The 19,784-nt window shown below is 35.7% G+C and overlaps 1 protein-coding gene across 1 annotated transcript in view; it reads left to right on the top strand.

The window, feature by feature from the left end:
• Window positions 1-17,777, top strand: part of mtnr1al (melatonin receptor type 1A like) — a 31,145-nt gene extending 13,368 nt beyond the window's left edge. Inside the window, exon 2 of the mRNA XM_061891643.1 lies at window positions 17,008-17,777. Coding sequence (XP_061747627.1) covers window positions 17,008-17,777 — 770 coding nt within the window. The remainder of the gene's footprint in view (window positions 1-17,007) is intronic.
• Window positions 17,778-19,784: the final 2,007 nt, after the last annotated feature.

Below are 19,784 nucleotides of genomic sequence, written 5' to 3'. Positions count from 1 at the left end.
TTAATAGTTTACAAATATACATTTTTTGGTTTTAAATTTGTATTTATTTATTTTTTTGATGACACATTTTTGGGGGTGTTAAAAATTGCAGTTTTAGTTACAAAAGGTTTTTTATTTAAAAATTATATTTTTTGATTAGGATTGTTTTTGTTACAAATTTTATTTTGGGCAACATTTTTTTTCAGTTAAAAATCGCGGTTTTTGTTACAAATGTGTTTTTTTTTTCTTTTTTTAATGCTGTAGTCTACAACATTTTTGTAGCGATACATTGAAAAAAATTTTACTAACTTTTTTGTGGTACGAATTAGTAGTCTACAAATATAAATTTTGGGGTTTTAAATTTGTATTTATTTATTTATTTTGTGACACATTTTTGGGAGTGTTAAAAATTGTGGTTTTTGTTACAAATCGTTTTTATTTTCAATATTTTATTTTTTGATTAGGATTGTTTTTGTTACAAATTTTCTTTTTAGCAACACTTTTTTTCAGTTAAAAATCGTGTATTTTGTTACAAAAGTGTTTATTTTATTTTTTTGGGTGACACATTTTTGGGGGTGTTAAAATTGTGGTTTTACTTAAAAATCGTTTTTATTTTCAATATTTTATTTTTTGATTAGGATTCTTTTTTGTTATAAAATTTTCTTTTTGGCAACCTTTTTTTCAGTTAAAAATCGTGTATTTTGTCACAAAAGTGTTTTTTTGTTTTTTTTGGTGACACATTTTGGGGGTGTTAAAATTGTGGTTTTAGTTAGAAATCGTTTTTATTTTCAATATTAAATATTTTGATTAGGATTCTTTTTTATTATAAAATTTTCTTTTTGGCAAATTTTTTTTCCAGTTATAAATCGTGTTTTTTGTTACAAAAGTGTTTTTTTTTTGTTGTTGTGTCTTTTAAGTCTTTAGTGTACAACATTTTTGTAGCGGCACATTGAAAAAAAAATTACAAACTTTTTTGTGGTACGAATTAGTAGTTTACAAATGTAAAATTTCTGGTTTTAAATTAGTATTTTTTTTTTTTGGTGACACATATTTGGGGGTGTTAAAAATTGTGGTTCCAGTTACAAATCGTTTTTATTTTCAATATTTTATTTTTTGATTAGGATTGTTTTTTGTTACAAATTTTCTTTTTGGCAACATTTTTTTTTTCAGTTAAAAATTGTGTTTTTTGTTACAAATGTGTTTTTTTTATGCTTTTTGTAGCGATAAATTGAAAAAAAAAATTACAGACTTGTGGTACGATTTAGTAGTTTACAAATATAACATTTTTGGTTTTAAATGTGTATTTTCAATTTTTTTGGTGACATTTTTTGGGGTGTTAACAGTGGTTTTAGTTACAAAACGTTTTTTATTGTAAAATTTTATTTTTTCATTAGGATTGTTTTTGTTACAAATTTCTTTTTGGCAACAGTTTTTTTTTCAGTTAAAAATTGTGTTTTTTGTTACAAATGTGTTTTTTTTAATGCTTTTTGTAGCGATAAATTGACAAAAAATTACAGACTTTTTTGTGGTACGATTTAGTCGTTTACAAATATAAAATTTTTGGTTTTGAATTTTTTTTTATTTTTTATTTTTGACAGATTTTTGGGGGTGTTAAAATTTGCGGTTTTAGTTACAAGTCGTTTTTATTCCCAACATATTTTTTGGGGAGTTACAAATGTTTTTTTGGGGGGGTTTAAAATCTTTTTTTTTGTAGTTTACAAATACTTTTTTGCGGTGATAAATATATATTTTTTTTACACATTTTTTTTTTGTTGTACAAGTAATATTTTTTGGGTTATGAACAATTTATTTGGTTTCATATATTTTTGTAGTGTACTAACATGTTTTGGTTTTGATTTCAAATTGTTATTTTTTGTTTACAAATATGTCATTGCAAATATTTTTTGGTTTTCGTTTTTTTTTTTTTCATTTTAGGGCTGATTTTTAATCTTGTGGGCGGATTTTAAATATTAAATAATTTATCTAAAAAAAAAAATGAATGCGGTTATTTAGAGAAAAGTTGAAGTAGTTGAACTCCAACAAGCAAAAAGAATCATCTCGGCTTTTTCTGTCCGACTCAGCGTTTTTGTCTGGGTGCTGCGTTCAAGTGCATCACGTCACCGAAGGACCGAGTCGTCCTAGTGGAGAGAGGACGCGGCGTAACCATGACAACACTTCCATTCCCTTGCAGCGCTTGGAGAGGATGCAAGAATTCTCTTCATCTTGCAGTCAAGGAGAACGTTGTTTGTCTCTATGGGGATGATGTCACTTCCTGTCCAGTGGTCCTCAGGAAGGTGTGCAGCATTCCAAGATGTCCTCCATTGTATGCAAATGAGCGGCTATTGTTCCCACCTTGGGGGGGGGGGGGGGGGGCGTCCGTCCAGCGCTCACCTGCTTCTTGCAGAGAGTACGGATAAATATTCGCGAGAAAATCGGTTTTCCGGAACATTCCAGGAACCAGGCGGCGTCGTTCGGTATAAAATAAGTGAGGGACGGACAAAATACTGATTTTTAAAACCTCTTCTCACTCCTACACTTACCAAAGGCATTAGGTAAAAGTAAGCATGCGCTAAATATTTTAAAACCTTTTAAAATCTTCTCACTTACCAAAGGCATGCGGTAAATTTAGGCCTGCGCTTATACATTTGAGTGTGATGTAAGGATACCATCATGAAAATGGCATTTAATAAAAAAATAAAAAAACGTTAAAGGGGAACATTATCACAATTTCAGAAGGGTTAAAACCAATAGAAATCAGTTCCCAGTGGCTCATTTTATTTTTCGAAGCTATATCCACCCGTTCATTTTACAAACAAACATGGCGGATAGAACAGAAAGATATAGCGACATTAGCCCGGATTCGGACTCGGATTTTAGCGGCTTAAGCAATTCAAGAAATTACGCATGAATTGAAACGGATGGTTGGAGTATGGAGGCAGTTAGCGAAAACGAAATTGAAGAAAAAACTGAAGCTATTAGGCCATATCACGACAGACAGCGGAACGGGAGGAAGCGCGGACGAATTTGGCGATCGCCTTCTTACCAACGATTGGTATGTGTTTGTTTGGCATTAAATGTGGGTGGAGGGAAAGGCTGGATGCAAATATAGCTACTAATGAGGCATAATGATACATACAGCTAGCCTAAATAGCATTTTAGCATCGATTAGCTTGCAGTCATGCCGTGCGCAAATATGTTTGTTTAGCACATAAGTCAATAACATCAACAAAACTCACCTTTGTGATCTCGTTGACTTTATTGTTGGAAATGCATCTGCTTTGAGTGTCGCAGGATATCCACACATCTTTGTCGTAGCATCGCTATCGTCTGTAAAATGTGCAGAACAAACGAGAGACTTTTGCATCTTTTGACAACTGGTGCAACTTGAACCCGTCGATTGGTATGTGTTTGTTTGGCATTAATTGTGGGTGGAGGGAAAGGCTGGATGCAAATATAGCTACAAATGAGGCATAATGATGCTATATCTACGTACAGCTAGCCTAAATAGCATGTTAGCATCGATTAGCTTGCAGTCATGCCGTGCGCAAATATGTCTGATTAGCACATAAGTCAACAAAACTCACCTTTGTGATTTCGTTGACTTTATGGTTGGAAATGCATCTGCTATGAGTGTCGCAGGATATCCACACATCTTTGTCGTAGCATTGCTGTCGTTTGTAAAATGTGCAGAACAAACGAGAGACTTTTGCATCTTTTGACAACTGGTGCAACTTGAATCCGTCGATTTGTATGTGTTTGTTTGGCATTAAATGTGGGTGGAGGGAAAAGCTGTATGCAAATAAAGCTACAAATGAGGCATAATGATGCAATATGTACATACAGCTAGCCTAAATAGCATGTTAGCATCGATTAGCTTGCAGTCATGCCGCGAACAAATATGTCTGATTAGCACATAAGTCAATAACATCAACAAAACTCACCTTTGTGATTTCGTTGACTTTATTGGTGGAAATGCATTTTCTTTGAGTGTCGCAGGATATCCACACATCTCTGTCATAGCATCGCTATCGTCGGTAGCGATGCTACGACAGAACAGAACAGAACAAACGAGGGACTTTTGCATTTTTTGACCACTGGTGCAACTTGAATCCGTCGATTGGTATGTGTTTGTTTGGCATTAAATGTGGGTGGAGGGAAAGGCTGGATGCAAATATAGCTACAAATGTACATACAGCTAGCCTAAATAGCATGTTAGCATCGATTAGCTGGCAGTCATACCGTGACCAAATATGTTTGTTTAGCACATAAGTCAATAACATCAACAAAACTCACCTTTGTGATTTCGTTGACTTTATTGTTGGAAATGCATCTGCTTTGAGTGTCGCAGGATATCCACACATCTCTGTCGTAGCCTCGCTATCGTCGGTAGCGAGGCTACGACAGAACAGAACAGAACAAACGAGGGACTTTTGCATTTTTTGACCACTGGTGCAACTTGAATCCGTCGATTGGTATGTGTTTGTTTGGCATTAAATGTGGGTGGAGGGAAAGGCTGGATGCAAATATAGCTACAAATGTACATACAGCTAGCCTAAATAGCATGTTAGCATCGATTAGCTGGCAGTCATACCGTGACCAAATATGTTTGTTTAGCACATAAGTCAATAACATCAACAAAACTCACCTTTGTGATTTCGTTGACTTTATTGTTGGAAATGCATCTGCTTTGAGTGTCGCAGGATATCCACACATCTCTGTCGTAGCCTCGCTATCGTCGGTAGCGAGGCTACGACAGAACAGAACAGAACAAACGTGGGACTTTCGCATCTTTTGACCACTGGTGCAACTTGAATCCGTCGATTGGTATGTGTTTGTTTGGCATTAAATGTGGGTGGAGGGAAAGGCTGGATGCAAATATAGCTACAAATTATATAATGTTTTTGGAGTTACCAAATATTTTTGTTACAAATCGTTTATTTGATAGAATATTGGTTGGAAATATTATTTTGGGTTAAAAATTGTTCTTTTTCTTTCATCACAAATCTTTTTGCAATTTTTTGGGGTTACAAATAGTTTTATGTTACAAATCGGGATTTTTTTATGTATCCGTTTTTTGGTTACAAATCGTTTTTGTTAGAAATCGTTTTTTGTGTACAAATATTTTTTTGGTTGCAAATTTTTTTTTAGTTACAAAACATTTTTGATACAAATCGTTTTTCTGCTAGCATTTTTTTCTTTTGTTACAAATATTTTTTCAGGATACAAATATTTATTTCCATTACAAATTGGGGTTTTTTTGGAAATGTTTTTTTGGTCACAAATCTTTTTTTGGTTACAAATATTATTTTGGGTTGCAAGTCTGTTTTTTTTTTTTGTTTACAAATAATTTTTATTACGATACTACGACAGAACAGAACAGAACAAACGAGGGACTTTTGCATCTTTTGACCACTGGTGCAACTTGAATCCGTTGATTGGTATGTGTTTGTTTGGCATTAAATGTGGGTGGAGGGAAAGGCTGGATGCAAATATAGCTACAAATCATAGAATTTTTTTGGAGTTACCGAATATTTCTGTTACAAATCGTTTATTTGATAGGATACTGGTTAGAAATGGTTCTTTTTCTTTCATTACAAATCTTTTTGCAATTTTTTTGGGTTGCAAATTTGGGTTATTTTTTGTTTACAAATCCTTTTGCTACAAATCCTTTTTTGAGTAAGAATATTTTTGTGGTTGTATATTATTTTTTTGGAGTTACAAAATATTTTTGTTACAAATCATTTATTTGATAGGATACTGGTTAGAAATAGTTCTTTTTCTTTCATTACAAATCTTTTTGCAATTTTTTTGGTTAAAAATAGTTTTCTGTTACAAATCGGGGGGGTTTTTTTTAGTCGTTTTTTGGTCACAAATATTATCTCGCGTTGCAAAAATGGGTATATATATTTTTTGGGGTAACAAATCGTTTTCGTTAGAAATCTTTTTTTGCGTACAAACATTTTTTTGGTTGCAAATTTTTTTTTAGTTACAAAACATTTTTGTTACAAATCGTTTTTCTGCTTGCAATTTTTTCTTTTGTCAAAAATCTTTTTTCAGGATACGAATATTTTTTTTCGTTACAAATTGGGTTTTTTTTGGAAATCGTTTTTTGGTCACAAATCTTTTTTTGGGTTGCAAATCCGGGTTATTTTTTGTTACAAATCCTTTTTTGAGTACGAATATTTTTTGGGTTGTATATTATTTTTTGGGGAGTTACAAAATATTTTTGTTACAAATCGTTTATTTGATAGAATATTGGTTAGAAATGGTTCACAAATTTTTTTTGCAATTTTCTTGGTTAAAAATAGTTTTTTGTTACAAATCGGGGGGTTTTTAAAAATATTTTTTAGGTCACAAATCTTTTTTTTGTTTACAAATATTATCTCGCGTTGCAAAAATGGGTATACACATTTTTTTTGGGTTACAAATCGTTTTTTGCGTGCAAATATTTTTTGGTTGCAAATGTTTTTTTTAGTTACAAATCGTTTTTCTGCTTGCAATTTTTTCTTTGATTAAAAATCTTTTTTCAGGATACGAATATTTTTTTTCCTTACAAATTGTTGTTTTTTTTGGAAATCTTTTTTGTCACAAATCTTTTTTTGGGTTGCAAATCTTGGTTATTTTTTGTTTACAAATCCTTTTTGTTACAAATCCTTTTTTGAGTACGAATATTTTTTTGGTTGTATATTATTTCTTTGAAGTTACAAAATATTTTTGTTACAAATCGTTTATTTGATAGAATATTGGTTGGAAATATTATTTTGGGTTAGAAATTGTTCTTTTTATTACAAATCTTTTTGCAATTTTTTTGGGTTACAAATAGTTTTTCGTTACGAATCAGGGTTTTTAAAAAAAAATTTTGGGTCACAAATCTTTTTTTGTTTACAAATATTATCTCAGGTTGCAAAAATGGGTATATATATTTTTTGGTTACAAATCGTTTTTGTTAGAAATCTTTTTCTGCGTACAAATGTTTTTTTGGTTGCAAATTTTTTTTTAGTTACAAAACATTTTTGTTACAAATCGTTTTTCTGCTTGCAATTTTTTCTTTTGTTAAAAATCTTTTTTAGGATACGAATATTTTTTTTCGTTACAAATAGTTTTTTGGGGGGAAATCGTTTTTTGGTCACAAATATTTTTAGGGGTTACAAATCTGGGTTATTTTTTGTTACAAATCCTTTTTTGAGTAGGAATATTTTTTTGGTTGTATATTATTTTTTGGGAGTTCCAAAATATTTTTGTTACAAATCGTTTATTTGATAGAATATTGGTTAGAACTGGTTCTTTTTCTTTCATTACAAATGTTTTTGCAATTTTCTTGGTTAAAAATTGTTTTTTGTTTCAAATCCGGGTTTTTTTTTTTAATATTTTTTGGGTCACAAATCTTTTTTTTTGTTTACAAATATTATCTCACGTTGCAAAAATGCGTATATACATTTTTTTTTTGGGTTACAAATCGTTTTTGTTAGAAATCTTTTTTTTGCGTACAAATATTTTTGGGGTTGCACATTTTTTTTGTTACAAACCATTTTTGTTACAAATCATTTTTCCGCTTGCATTTTTTTCTTTTGTTCCAAATCGTTTTTCAGGACACGAATATTTTTTTTCCTTACAAATTGTTTTTTTTGGTCACAAATCTTTTTTAGGGTTGCAAATCTGGGTTATGTTTTGTTTACAAATACTTTTTGTTACAAATCTTTTTTTGAGTATGAATATTTTTGGGGTTGTATATTATTTTTTTGGAGTTACAAATTATTTTTGTTACAAATCGTTTATTTGATAGAATATTGGTTGGAAATATTATTTTGGGTTAGAAATTTTTCTTTTTCTTAAAAATCTTTTTGCAATTTTTTGGGGTTACAAATAGTTGTTTGTTACGAATCAGGGTTTTTTTTATCGTTTTTTTGGTCAAAAATCTTTTTTTTTTGTTTACAAATATTATCTCAGGTTGCAAAAATGGGTATATATATATTTTTGGGTTACAAATCGCTTTTTGTTACAAATCCTTTTTTGAGTACGAATGTTTTTTTGGTTGTATATTATTTTTTTGGAGTTACAAAATATTTTTGTTACAAATCGTTTATTTGATAGAATATTGGTTAGAACTGGTTCTATTTCTTTCATTACAAATCTTTTTGCAATTTTTTTGGTTAAAAATAGTTTTTTGTTACAAATCGGAGGGTTTTTTTAAAATATTTTTTGGTCACAAATCTTATTTTTTGTTTACAAATATTATCTCGAGTTGCAAAAATGGGTATACACATTTTTTTTGGGTTACAAATCGTTTTTTGCGTGCAAATATTTTTTGGTTGCAAATGTTTTTTTTAGTTACAAAACATTTTTGTTACAAATCGTTTTTCTGCTTGCAATTTTTTCTTTTGTTAAAAATCGTTTTTCAGGATACGAATATTTTTTTTCCTTACAAATTGTTTTTTTGGGGGGAAATTGTTTTTTGGTGAGAAATCTTTTTTGGGTTGCAAATATGGGTTATTTTTTGTTTGCAAATCCTTTTTGTTACAAATCCTTTTTTGAGTACGAATATTTTTGTGGTTGTATATTATTTTTTTGGAGTTCCAAAATATTTTTGTTACAAATCGTTTATTTGATAGAATATTGGTTAAAAATGGTTATTTTTCTTTCATTAAAAATCTTTTTGCAATTTTTTGGGTTAAAAATAGTTTTTTGTTACAAATCAAGGTTTTTTTTTTAATATTTTTTTGGTCACAAATCTTTTTTTTTTGTTTAAAAATATTATCTGGCGTTGCGAAAATGGGTATATACATTTTTTGGGGGGTTACAAATCGTTTTTGTTAGAAATCTTTTTTTGCGCACAAATATTTTTGGGGTTGCAAATTTTTTTTTAGTTACAAAACATTTTTGTTACAAATCGTTTTTCTGCTTGCAATTTTTTCTTTTGATAAAAATCTTTTTTCAGGATACGAATATATCTCTTTTCGTTACAAATTGTTATTTTTTGGAAATCGTTTTTTGGTCACAAATCTTTTTTGGGTTGCAAATCTGGGTTATTTTTTGTTTACAAATCCTTTTTGTTACAAATCCTTTTTTGAGTACGAATATTTTTTTGGTTGTATATTATTTTTTGGGAGTTACAAAATATTTTTGTTACAAATCGTTTATTTGATAGAATATTGGTTAGAAATATTATTTTGGGTTAGAAATTGTTCTTTTTCTTTCATTACAAATCTTTTCGCAATTTTTTTGGGATACGAATGTTTTTTTGTTACAAATCCCGGGGTTTTTTTTAATAGTTTTTTGGTCACAAATCTTTTTTTTTTTTTTGTTTACGAATATTATGTCGGGTAGCAAAACTGGGTATATATTTTTTGGGGGGTTAGAAATTGTTTTATGCGTACAAATATTTTTTTGGTTGCAAATGTTTTTTTTTTTTAGTTACAAAACATTTTTGTTACAAATCGTTTTTCTGCTAGCAACTTTTTTGTTACAAATCTTTTTTCAGGATATAAATGTATTTTTTCGTTACAAATGGGGTTTTTTTTGGAAATCGTTTTTTGGTCACAAATTGTTTTGGGTTACAAATATTATTTTGGGTTGCAAATCAGGTTTTTTTTTTGTTTACAAATCATTTTTATTACAAATCCTTGTTTGGGTACAAATGTGTTTTGGTTGTAAATAATTTTTTGGGAGTTACAAAATATTTTTGTGACAAATCGTTTATTTGTTAACAGATTGTTTTTTGGTTAGAAATATTATTTTGGGTTAGAAATTGTTGTTTTTCTTTCATTACAAATATTTTTGCAATTTTTTGGGGTGACAAAAGCTTTTTGTTAGAAATCGTTTCTTTTTTTGGATTACATTTTTTTGCAACAAATAATATTTGGGAGGTACAAATATTTTTTGGTTTGCAAAAAATTTTTTTTTAGTTGCAAAACATTTTTGTTACAAATTGTTTTTCTGCTAACAAATCTTTTCTTTTGTTACAAATTGCTTTTTTTGGAAATCGTTTTTTGTTCGCAAATCACTTGCTTGGTTACAAATATTATTTTGAGTTGCATTTTTAATTTTTATTTTATTTTTTTTTTTTTACAAATAGTTTATTTGTGAACAAGTCGTTTTTTGGTTAGAAATAGTATTTTGGGTAACAAATTATTCTTTTTCTTTCATTACAAATATTTTAAGATTTTTTGGGGGGGTTACAAATAGTTTTTCTTAGAAATCGTTGTTTTTTTTGTTGGTTTTTTTGGTTATAAATCTTTTTTTGCTACAAATAATTTTTTTTGCAAATCGTTTGTTGTGGTTTCAAATATTATTCTGGGTTGCAAATCTGTTTTTTTTTGGTTAGAAATCGTTTATTTGGGAACAAATATTTTTTCAGGTTACAAATAATTTTTTTTGAGTTACAAATTTTTTTTGTTACAAATTTTTTATCTGCTTACAAATCTTTTCTTTTATTAAAAATCTTTTTTTTGTGATTCAAATTGTTTTTTGTTGCAAATTGTTTTTTGGTCAGAAATCACAATTTTTTGGGGTTGAAATCCTTTTTTGGTTGCAAATAATTTTTTGGGAGTTACTAAACATTTTTGTTACTAATCCTTTTTCTGCTAACAAATTATTTTTGGTTGCAATTTTTTTGTTACAAATCACGTAACGACACAAACTACGTTAGCGTTGTTGCTAGCTAATGCTAGTTTATTTCTTTTTTTTGACAACAAATGATAGATTTTTTTCATTGAACATTTTTGGGTTTTGTGGTTACAAATCGTTTTTGTTTGCAAATAAAAACTTTTTGGTTAGCAAATCTTTTTATCCTTTAAAATCTTTTTTGTTATAAACCTTTTTTATGTTAAATTTTTTTGTGGTTAGAAATCGTTTTTTGGTCACAAATCAATTTTTTTTGGGTAGAAAAATTTTTGGGTTGAAAAAACATTTTTTTGTAACACAAAATACTTGTGTTACAAATTGTTTTTCTGCAAACAAATCTTTTTTGGTTCAAATGTTTTGTTATAAATCTTTTAACGTTTAAAATCTTTTTAGTTACAAACCTTTTTAATCTTTTTTTTGTGGTTATAAATCGTTTTTTGGTCACAAATTAAAGTTTTTGGGCGAAAATATTATTTTCATTACAAATCGCGTAACAACACAAACTATGTTAGCTTTGTTGCGAACTAATACTAGTTTATTCCTTTTTTTGACAACAAATGATAGATTTTTTTCGTTGAACATTTTCGGGTTTTTTGGTTACAAATCGTTTTTGTTTGCAAATAAAAACTTTTTGGTTGGCAAATCTTTTTATCCTTTAAAATCTTTTTTGTTATAAACCTTTTTTATGTTAAAATCTTTTTGTGGTTAGAAATCGTTTTTTGGTCACAAATCAATTTTTTTTTAGGTAGAAATTATTTTTGGTTGAAAAAACATTTTTTAGTAACACAAAATACTTGTGTTACAAATCGTTTTTCTGCAAACAAATCTTTTTTGGTTTCAACTTTTTGTTATGAATCTTTTAACGTTTAAACATTTTTTTGTTACAAACCTTTTTTCTCTTTTTTTTGTGGTTATAAATCGTTTTTTTTGGTCACAAATTAAATTTTTGGGGGGAAAATATTTTTTTCATTACAAATCGCGTAACAACACAAACTATGTTAGCTTTGTTGCTAACTAATGCTAATTTATTTCTTTTTTTTACGACAAATGATAGATTTTTTGGGTGCACATTTTTGGGGGTTTTGATTATAAATCGTTTTTGTTTGCAAATAAAAACTTTTTGGTTAGCAAATCTGGTTGCACATCCATTTTTTTGTTACACAAAATATTTGTGTTACAAATCGTTTTTCTGCAAACAAATTTTTTGGGGTTTAAATTTTTTGTTATAAATGTTTTAATGTTTAAAATATTTTTTGTTACAAACCTTTTTCATGTTTTACTTTTTTGTGGTTATAAATCGTTTTTTGGTCACAAATTAATTTTTTTGGGGTACAAATTTTTTTTCCGTTACAAATCACGTAACGACACAAACTAAGTTAGCTTTGTTGCTAGCTAATGATAGATTCTTATAAATTTTTTTGACAACAAATTACAGATTTTTTGGTTACACATTTTGGCGTTTTTGTCTACAAATCGTTTTTGTTTGCAAATAAAAACTTTGGTTCACAAATCTTTTTATCCTTTAAAATATTTGTTGTTACACACCTTTTTTATGTTTTTTTTTTTTTTTTTTTGGTGGTTATAAATTGTTTTTTGGTTAGAAATTAAATTATTTTGGGGACAAAAATTTTTTTCATTACAAATCACGTAACAACACAAACTACATTAGCTTTGTTGCTAACTAATGCTAATTTATTTCTTTTTTTTACAACAAATGATAGATTATTTTGTTGCACATTTTTGGGTTTTTTGTTTACAAATCGTTTTTGTTTGCAAATAAAAACATTTTGGTTAAAATCTGGTTGGAAATACAATTTTTTGTTACACAAAATACTTGTGTTAAAAATCGTTTTTCAGCAAACAAATCTTATTTGGTTGCAATTTTTTGTTAAAAATATTTTAACGTTAAAAATCTTTTTTGTTACAAACATTTTTTATGTTTTACTTTTTTTTGTGGTTATAAATCGTTTTTTGGGCCCCAGAATAATTTTTTGGGGGGGTTCAAATCTTATTTTTTTCGTTACGAATCACGAAATGACACAAACTACGTTAGCTTTGTTTTGCTAGCTAATGATAATTTCTTATATTTTTTTTTACAACAAATTATAGATTTTTTGGTTGCACATTTTGGTGTTTTTGGTTACGAATCGTTTTTGTTGGGGGGTACTGAAAAAATTTCCATACATATACAGTATGTGTATAGTAGCACCCGGGAGGACCACCGCCGCGCCAGTGAAAGGCCACACCCCATGCGGGCAGGACGAAGTTGGGAAGCCCCGCCCCCAGGAGCCCCACCCCACCCAAGACTCCCACAACAGGACAGCCCATCCCGAGGCCAGGTGACCCCCAACCCTCGGCCTCAGAGAGACCCCGTCGGTGGAGACGGTACACCCAGAATTTGCTCCGGCAGAGCCTCGACCCGTTCTGAACTGACTTCATCAAACCAATAAACGATAAAAACTAAGTAAACAAGATTAGAGTCGATTTCCTTTCTGGCCGGTCCCCCAGTCACGAGTGCTGGTTTTAGTGTGGTTGAGTTTTTTCTCCCCGGCGGAACCTCCACCGGTCCTGAACTGACTTTATCAAACCAATGAACGATAAAAACTAAGTAAACAAGATTTCCTTTCAAAGGTTTTGTCTTCTCCACGATTTCCTAACCGGCCGGTCCCCCAGTCACGAGTCCTGGTTTTAGTGTGGTTGAGTTTTTTCTCTCCGGCGGAGCCTCCACCCGTCCTGAACTGACTTTATCAAACCAATGAACGATAAAAACTAAGTAAACAAGATTTCCTTTCAAAGGTTTTGTCTTCTCCACGATTTCCTAACCGGCCGGTCCCCCAGTCACGAGTCCTGGTTTTAGTGTGGTTGAGTTTTTTCTCTCCGGCTGAGCCTCCACCCGTCCTGAACTGACTTTATCAAACCAATAAACGATAAAAACAAAGTAAACAAGATTTCCTTTCAAAGGTTTTGTCGTCTCCACGATTTCCTTACCGGCCGGTCCCCCAGTCACAAGTCTTGGTTTTAGTGTGGTTGAGTTTTTTCTCTCCGGTGGAGCTTCCACCCGTCCTGAACTGACTTTATCAAACCAATAAACGATAAAAACAAAGTAAACAAGATTTCCTTTCAAAGGTTTTGTCTTCTCCACGATTTGCTTACCGGCCGGTCCCCCAGTCACGAGTCCTGGTTTTAGTGTGGTTGAGTTTTTTCTCTCCGGTGGAGCCTCCACCCGTCCTGAACTGACTTTATCGAACCAATAAACGATAAAAACAAAGTAAACAAGATTTCCTTTCAAAGGTTTTGTCTTCTCCACGATTTGCTTACCGGCCGGTCCCCCAGTCACGAGTCCTGGTTTTAGTGTGGTTGAGTTTTTTCTCTCCGGCGGAGCCTCCAACCGTCCTGAACTGACTTTATCAAACCAATAAACGATAAAAACAAAGTAAACAAGATTTCCTTTCAAAGGTTTTGTCGTCTCCACGATTTCCTTACCGGCCGGTCCCCCAGTCACGAGTCCTGGTTTTAGTGTGGTTGAGTTTTTTCTCTCCGGCGGAGCCTCCACCCGTCCTGAACTGACTTTATTGAACCAATAAACGATAAAAACAAAGTAAACAAGATTTCCTTTCAAAGGTTTTGTCTTCTCCACGATTTGCTTACCGGCCGGTCCCCCAGTCACGAGTCCTGGTTTTAGTGTGGTTGAGTTTTTTCTCTCCGGCGGAGCCTCCACCCGTCCTGAACTGACTTTATCAAACCAATAAACGATAAAAACAAAGTAAACAAGATTTCCTTTCAAAGGTTTTGTCGTCTCCACGATTTGCTTACCGGCCGGTCCCCCAGTCACGAGTCCTGGTTTTAGTGTGGTTGAGTTTTTTCTCTCCGGCGGAGCCTCCACCCGTCCTGAACTGACTTTATCAAACCAATGAACGATAAAAACTAAGTAAACAAGATTTCCTTTCAAAAGGTTTTGTCTTCTCCACGATTTCCTAACCGGCCGGTCCCCCAGTCACGAGTCCTGGTTTTAGTGTGGTTGAGTTTTTTCTCTCCGGCTGAGCCTCCACCCGTCCTGAACTGACTTTATCAAACCAATAAACGATAAAAACAAAGTAAACAAGATTTCCTTTCAAAGGTTTTGTCGTCTCCACGATTTCCTTACCGGCCGGTCCCCCAGTCACAAGTCTTGGTTTTAGTGTGGTTGAGTTTTTTCTCTCCGGCGGAGCTTCCACCCGTCCTGAACTGACTTTATCGAACCAATAAACGATAAAAACAAAGTAAACAAGATTTCCTTTCAAAGGTTTTGTCTTCTCCACGATTTGCTTACCGGCCGGTCCCCCAGTCACGAGTCCTGGTTTTAGTGTGGTTGAGTTTTTTCTCTCCGGCGGAGCCTCCACCCGTCCTGAACTGAATTTATCAAACCAATAAACGATAAAAACTAAGTAAACAAAATTTCCTTTCAAAGGTTTTGTCTTCTCCATGATTTGCTTACCGGCCGGTCCCCAAGTCACGAGTCCTGGTTTTAGTGTGGTTGAGTTTTTTCTCTCCGGCGGAGCCTCCACCCGTCCTGAACTGACTTTATCAAACCAATAAACGATAAAAACAAAGTAAACAAGATTTCCTTTCTAAGGGATAGGTTGATTGGCAACACTAAATTGGCCCTAGTGTGTGAATGTGAGTGTGAATGTTGTCTGTCTATCTGTGTTGGCCCTGTGATGAGTTGGCGACTTGTACAGGGTGTACCCCGCCTTCCGCCCGATTGTAGCTGAGATAGGCGCCAGCGCCCCCCGCGACCCCAAAAGGGAATAAGCGGTAGAAAATGGATGGATGGATGGGTTTTGTCGTCTCCACGATTTGCTTACCAGCCTGTCCCCCAGTCACGAGTCCTGGTTTTAGTGTGGTTGAGTTTTTTCTCTCCGGCGGAGCCTCCACTAGTCCTGAACTGACTTTAACAACTCAAAAAACGACAAAAACTAAGTAAACAAGATTAGAGTCAATTTCCTTTCAAAGGTTTTTTCTTCTTCACGATTTGTTTTCCGGCCGGTCCCCCAGTCACGAGTCCTGGTTTTAGTGTGGTTGAGTTTTTTTTCTCTCAGACGGAGCCTCCACCCGTCCTGAACTGACTTTATCAAACCAATAAACGATAAAAACTAAGTAAACAAGATTTCCTTTCAAAGGTTTTGTCTTCTCCACGATTTGCTTACCGGCTGGTCCCTCAGTCACGAGTCCTGGTTTTAGTGTGGTTGATTTTTTCCCTCCGGCGGAGCCTCCACCCGTCCTGAACTGACTTCATCAAACCAATAAACGATAAAAACTAAGTAAACAAGATTTCCTTTCAAAGGTTTTGTCTTTTCCACGATTTGCTTACCGGCCGGTCCCCCAGTCACGAGTCCTGGTTTTAGTGTGGTTGAGTCTTTTCTCTCCGGCGGAGCCTCCACCCGTCCTGAACTGACTTTATCGAACCAATAAACGATAAAAACAAAGTAAACAAGATTTCCTTTCAAAGGTTTTGTCGTCCCCACGATTTCCTTACCGGCCGGTCCCCCAGTCACGAGTCCTGGTTTTAGTGTGGTTGAGTTTTTTTCTGTCCGGCGGAGCCTCCACCCGTCCTGAACTGAATTTATCAAACCAATAAACGATAAAAACAAAGTAAACAAGATTTCCTTTCAAAGGTTTTGTCTTCTCCATGATTTGCTTACCGGCCGGTCCCCAAGTCACGAGTCCTGGTTTTAGGGTGGTTGAGTTTTTTTCTCTCTGACGGAGCCTCCACCCGTCCTGAACTGAAATTTTTAAACCAATAAACCATAAAAACAAAGTAAACAAGATTTCCTCTCAAAGGTTTTGTCTTCTCCACGATTAGCTTACCGGCCAGTCCCCCAGTCACGAGTCCTGGTTTTACTGTGGTTGAGTTTTTTCTCTCCGGCAGACCCTCCACCCGTCCTGAACAGACTTTAACAACTCAATAAACGACAAAAACAAAGTAAACAAGATTAGATTTGATATCCTTCAAAGGTTTTGTCTTCTCCACGGTTTGCTTTCCGGCCGGTACTCCAGGCACGGGTCCTGGTTTTGGTGTAGTTGGGTTTTTTCTCTACGGCAGAGCCTCTACTAGTCCTGAACTGACTTTAACAACTCAAAAAATGACAAAAACAAAGTAAACAAGATTAGAGTCGATTTCCTTTCAAAGGTTTTGTCTTCTCCACGATTTCCTTTCCGGCCGACCCCCAAGTCACGAGTCCTGGTTTTAGTGTGGTTGAGTTTTTTCTCTCCGGCGGAGCCTCCACTAGTCCTGATCTGACTTAAACAACTCAATAAACGACAAAAATAAAGTAAACAAGATTAGAGTCGATTTCCTTTCCGGCCGGGTACCCCAGTCACGACTCCTGGTTTTAGTGTGGTTGAGTTTTTTCTCTCCGCCCCTCACAGGAAACGCCTTCGTGGTGAGCCTGGCGCTGGCCGACCTACTGGTGGCCATCTACCCGTACCCGCTGGTGCTGTCGGCCATCTTCCACGACGGCTGGATCGCCGGCTACATCCACTGCCAGATCAGCGGCTTCCTGATGGGCCTGAGCGTCATCGGCTCCATCTTCAACATCACGGGCATCGCCGTCAACCGCTACTGCTTCATCTGCCACAGCCTGAAGTACGACCGCCTCTTCTCGGGCGCCAACACGGTGGGCTACGTGGCGCTGGTGTGGGCGCTCACCGTCCTGGCCATCGTGCCCAACTGGTTTGTGGAGTCGCTGCAGTACGACCCGCGCGTCTACTCCTGCACCTTCGCCCAGTCGGTCAGCTCGCTCTACACCATCGCCGTGGTGGTGGTGCACTTCGTCCTGCCCATCGCCGTGGTCACCTACTGCTACCTGCGCATCTGGATCCTGGTCATCCGGGTGCGGCGCCGCGTCAAGCCCGACTCGCGGCCCAAGATCAAGCCGCACGACCTGCGCAACTTCCTCACCATGTTCGTGGTCTTCGTGCTCTTCGCCGTGTGCTGGGCGCCGCTCAACCTCATCGGCCTGGCGGTGGCGCTGGACCCCGGGCTGGGCCGCGCCATCCCCGAGTGGCTCTTCACCGCCAGCTACTTCATGGCCTACTTCAACAGCTGCCTCAACGCCGTGGTCTACGGCGCCCTGAACCACAACTTCAGGAAGGAGTACAAGCGCATCGTCCTCATCATCTTCAGGTTCCACTGCTGAGGGGCGGGGCTAGCGCCCGTACCAGGGTCATCGGCGCCACTTTCGGGGACACTGGGAGAGTCCGGGAATTTCACTGTGGTCGAGAACTATAGCTAGCTTGCAATTCTTTGCCGGAACACCGGAGGCAGCGTCGGCAACCACGACTCCCAGAGATGCTCAACGGTAATAAACTTCCCATACAATAAAATACTCGTCAAATTTCGATGGGTAACACTTTGATCAACTCTGCAAGCAGGCTAGCTTAAATGCTAAAGCGAAAACAAGAGACATTAATGTCTTTCCCCATTAAAAGACGACATCAACCCAATCGACTCTACCGTATCCAACGTGACATTGACCCACACCGTTTTTTTTCTTCAGCATTAGAAACGGAATTGAGAAATCCTGTAGACCAGGGGTCCCAAACTCAATTTACCTGGGGGCCCCTGGATGCAGAAACTAGGTGAGGCTGGGCCGCAGGAAAATAATTCTTAACAAAATCTAACATCTTTGAACGGCTTTCCCGCCCAAGCAACATACTTGACGACTCTCGGGATCATTCCGGGAAACGCCCGGAAATCGGTCCCCTTCCCGACAATCTCCCGGAGCAATCGTTCTCCCGATTTTCACCTGGACAACAATACTAAGGGCGTGACGTGATGGTTCTGTCTTCTGCGTTCTCTACGAACTGCGGTCCTGTCCCCTTTTAGACCGTACAAAAAGTATGCAGACCCAGTCACGTATTGTGTGAGGCTTCTGCAGACCCACAAAAGCGACTGCAAGACATAGTCATTCAACCGCCATACAGGTCACACTGAAGGTGGCCGTATAAACAACTTTATCACTGTTACAAATATGCGCCACACTGTGAAGCCACACCAAACAAGATTGACAAACACATTTTGGGAGAACATCCGCACCGTAACACAACATAAACACAACAGAAGAAATACCCAGGATCTAATGCAGCCCTGACTCTTCCGGGCTACAATAGGGGGCGGGGGTGAAGTGAATTATATTTATATAGCGCTTTTCTCTAGTGACGCAAAGCGCTTTACATAGTGATACCCAATATCTAAGTTATTTAAACCAGTGTTGGTGGCACCGGGAGCAGGTGGGTAAAGGGTCTTGCCCAAGGACACAACGGCAGTGACTAGGATGGCGGAAGCGGGAGTCGAACCTGCAACCCTCAAGTTGCTGGCACGGCCACTCTACCAACCGAGCTATACCACCCCATGGTGGATATTATAGCCCGGAAGAGTTAGGGCTGCATTAGATTCTGGGTATTTCTTCTGTTGTGTTTATGTTGTGTTACGGTGCGGATGTTCTCCCAAAATGCGTTTGTCATTCTTGTTTGGTGTGGCTTCACACAATAGGGGGCGGGGGTGTATATTGTAGCCCGGAAGAGTTAGGGCTGCATTATATTCTGGGTATTTCTTCCGTTGTGTTTATGTTGTGTTACGGTGCGGATGTTCTCCCAAAATGCGTTTGTCATTCTTGTTTGGTGTGGCTTCACACAATAGGGGGCGGGGGTGTATATTGTAGCCCGGAAGAGTTAGGGCTGCATTAGATTCTGGATGTATTATTCTGTTGTTTATGTTGTGTTACGGTGCGGATGTTCTCCCAAAATGCGTTTGTCATTCTTGTTTGGTGTGGCTTCACACAATAGGGGGCGGGGGTGTATATTGTAGCCCGGAAGAGTTAGGGCTGCATTAGATTCTGGGTATTTCTCCGGTTGTGTTTATGTTGTGTTACGGTGCGGATGTTCTCGCAAAATGCGTTTGTCATTCTTGTTTGGTGTGGCTTCAAACAATAGGGGGCGGGGGTGTATATTGCAGCCCGGAAGAGTTAGGGCTGCATTAGATTTTGGGCATTTCTTCTGTTGTGTTTATGTTGTGTTACGGTGCGGATGTTCTCCCAAAATGCGTTTGTCATTCTTGTTTGGTGTGGCTTCACACAATAGGGGGCGGGGGTGTACATTGTAGCCCGGAAGAGTTAGGGCTGCATTAGATTCTGGGTATTTCTTCC

Source organism: Nerophis ophidion, linkage group LG29 (genome assembly GCF_033978795.1).
Source record: "Nerophis ophidion isolate RoL-2023_Sa linkage group LG29, RoL_Noph_v1.0, whole genome shotgun sequence".
Taxonomy (NCBI): Eukaryota; Metazoa; Chordata; class Actinopteri; order Syngnathiformes; family Syngnathidae; genus Nerophis; species Nerophis ophidion.
The sequence above is the reverse complement of the archived record's forward strand: the minus strand, read 5'-3'. Positions and strand labels throughout refer to the sequence as shown.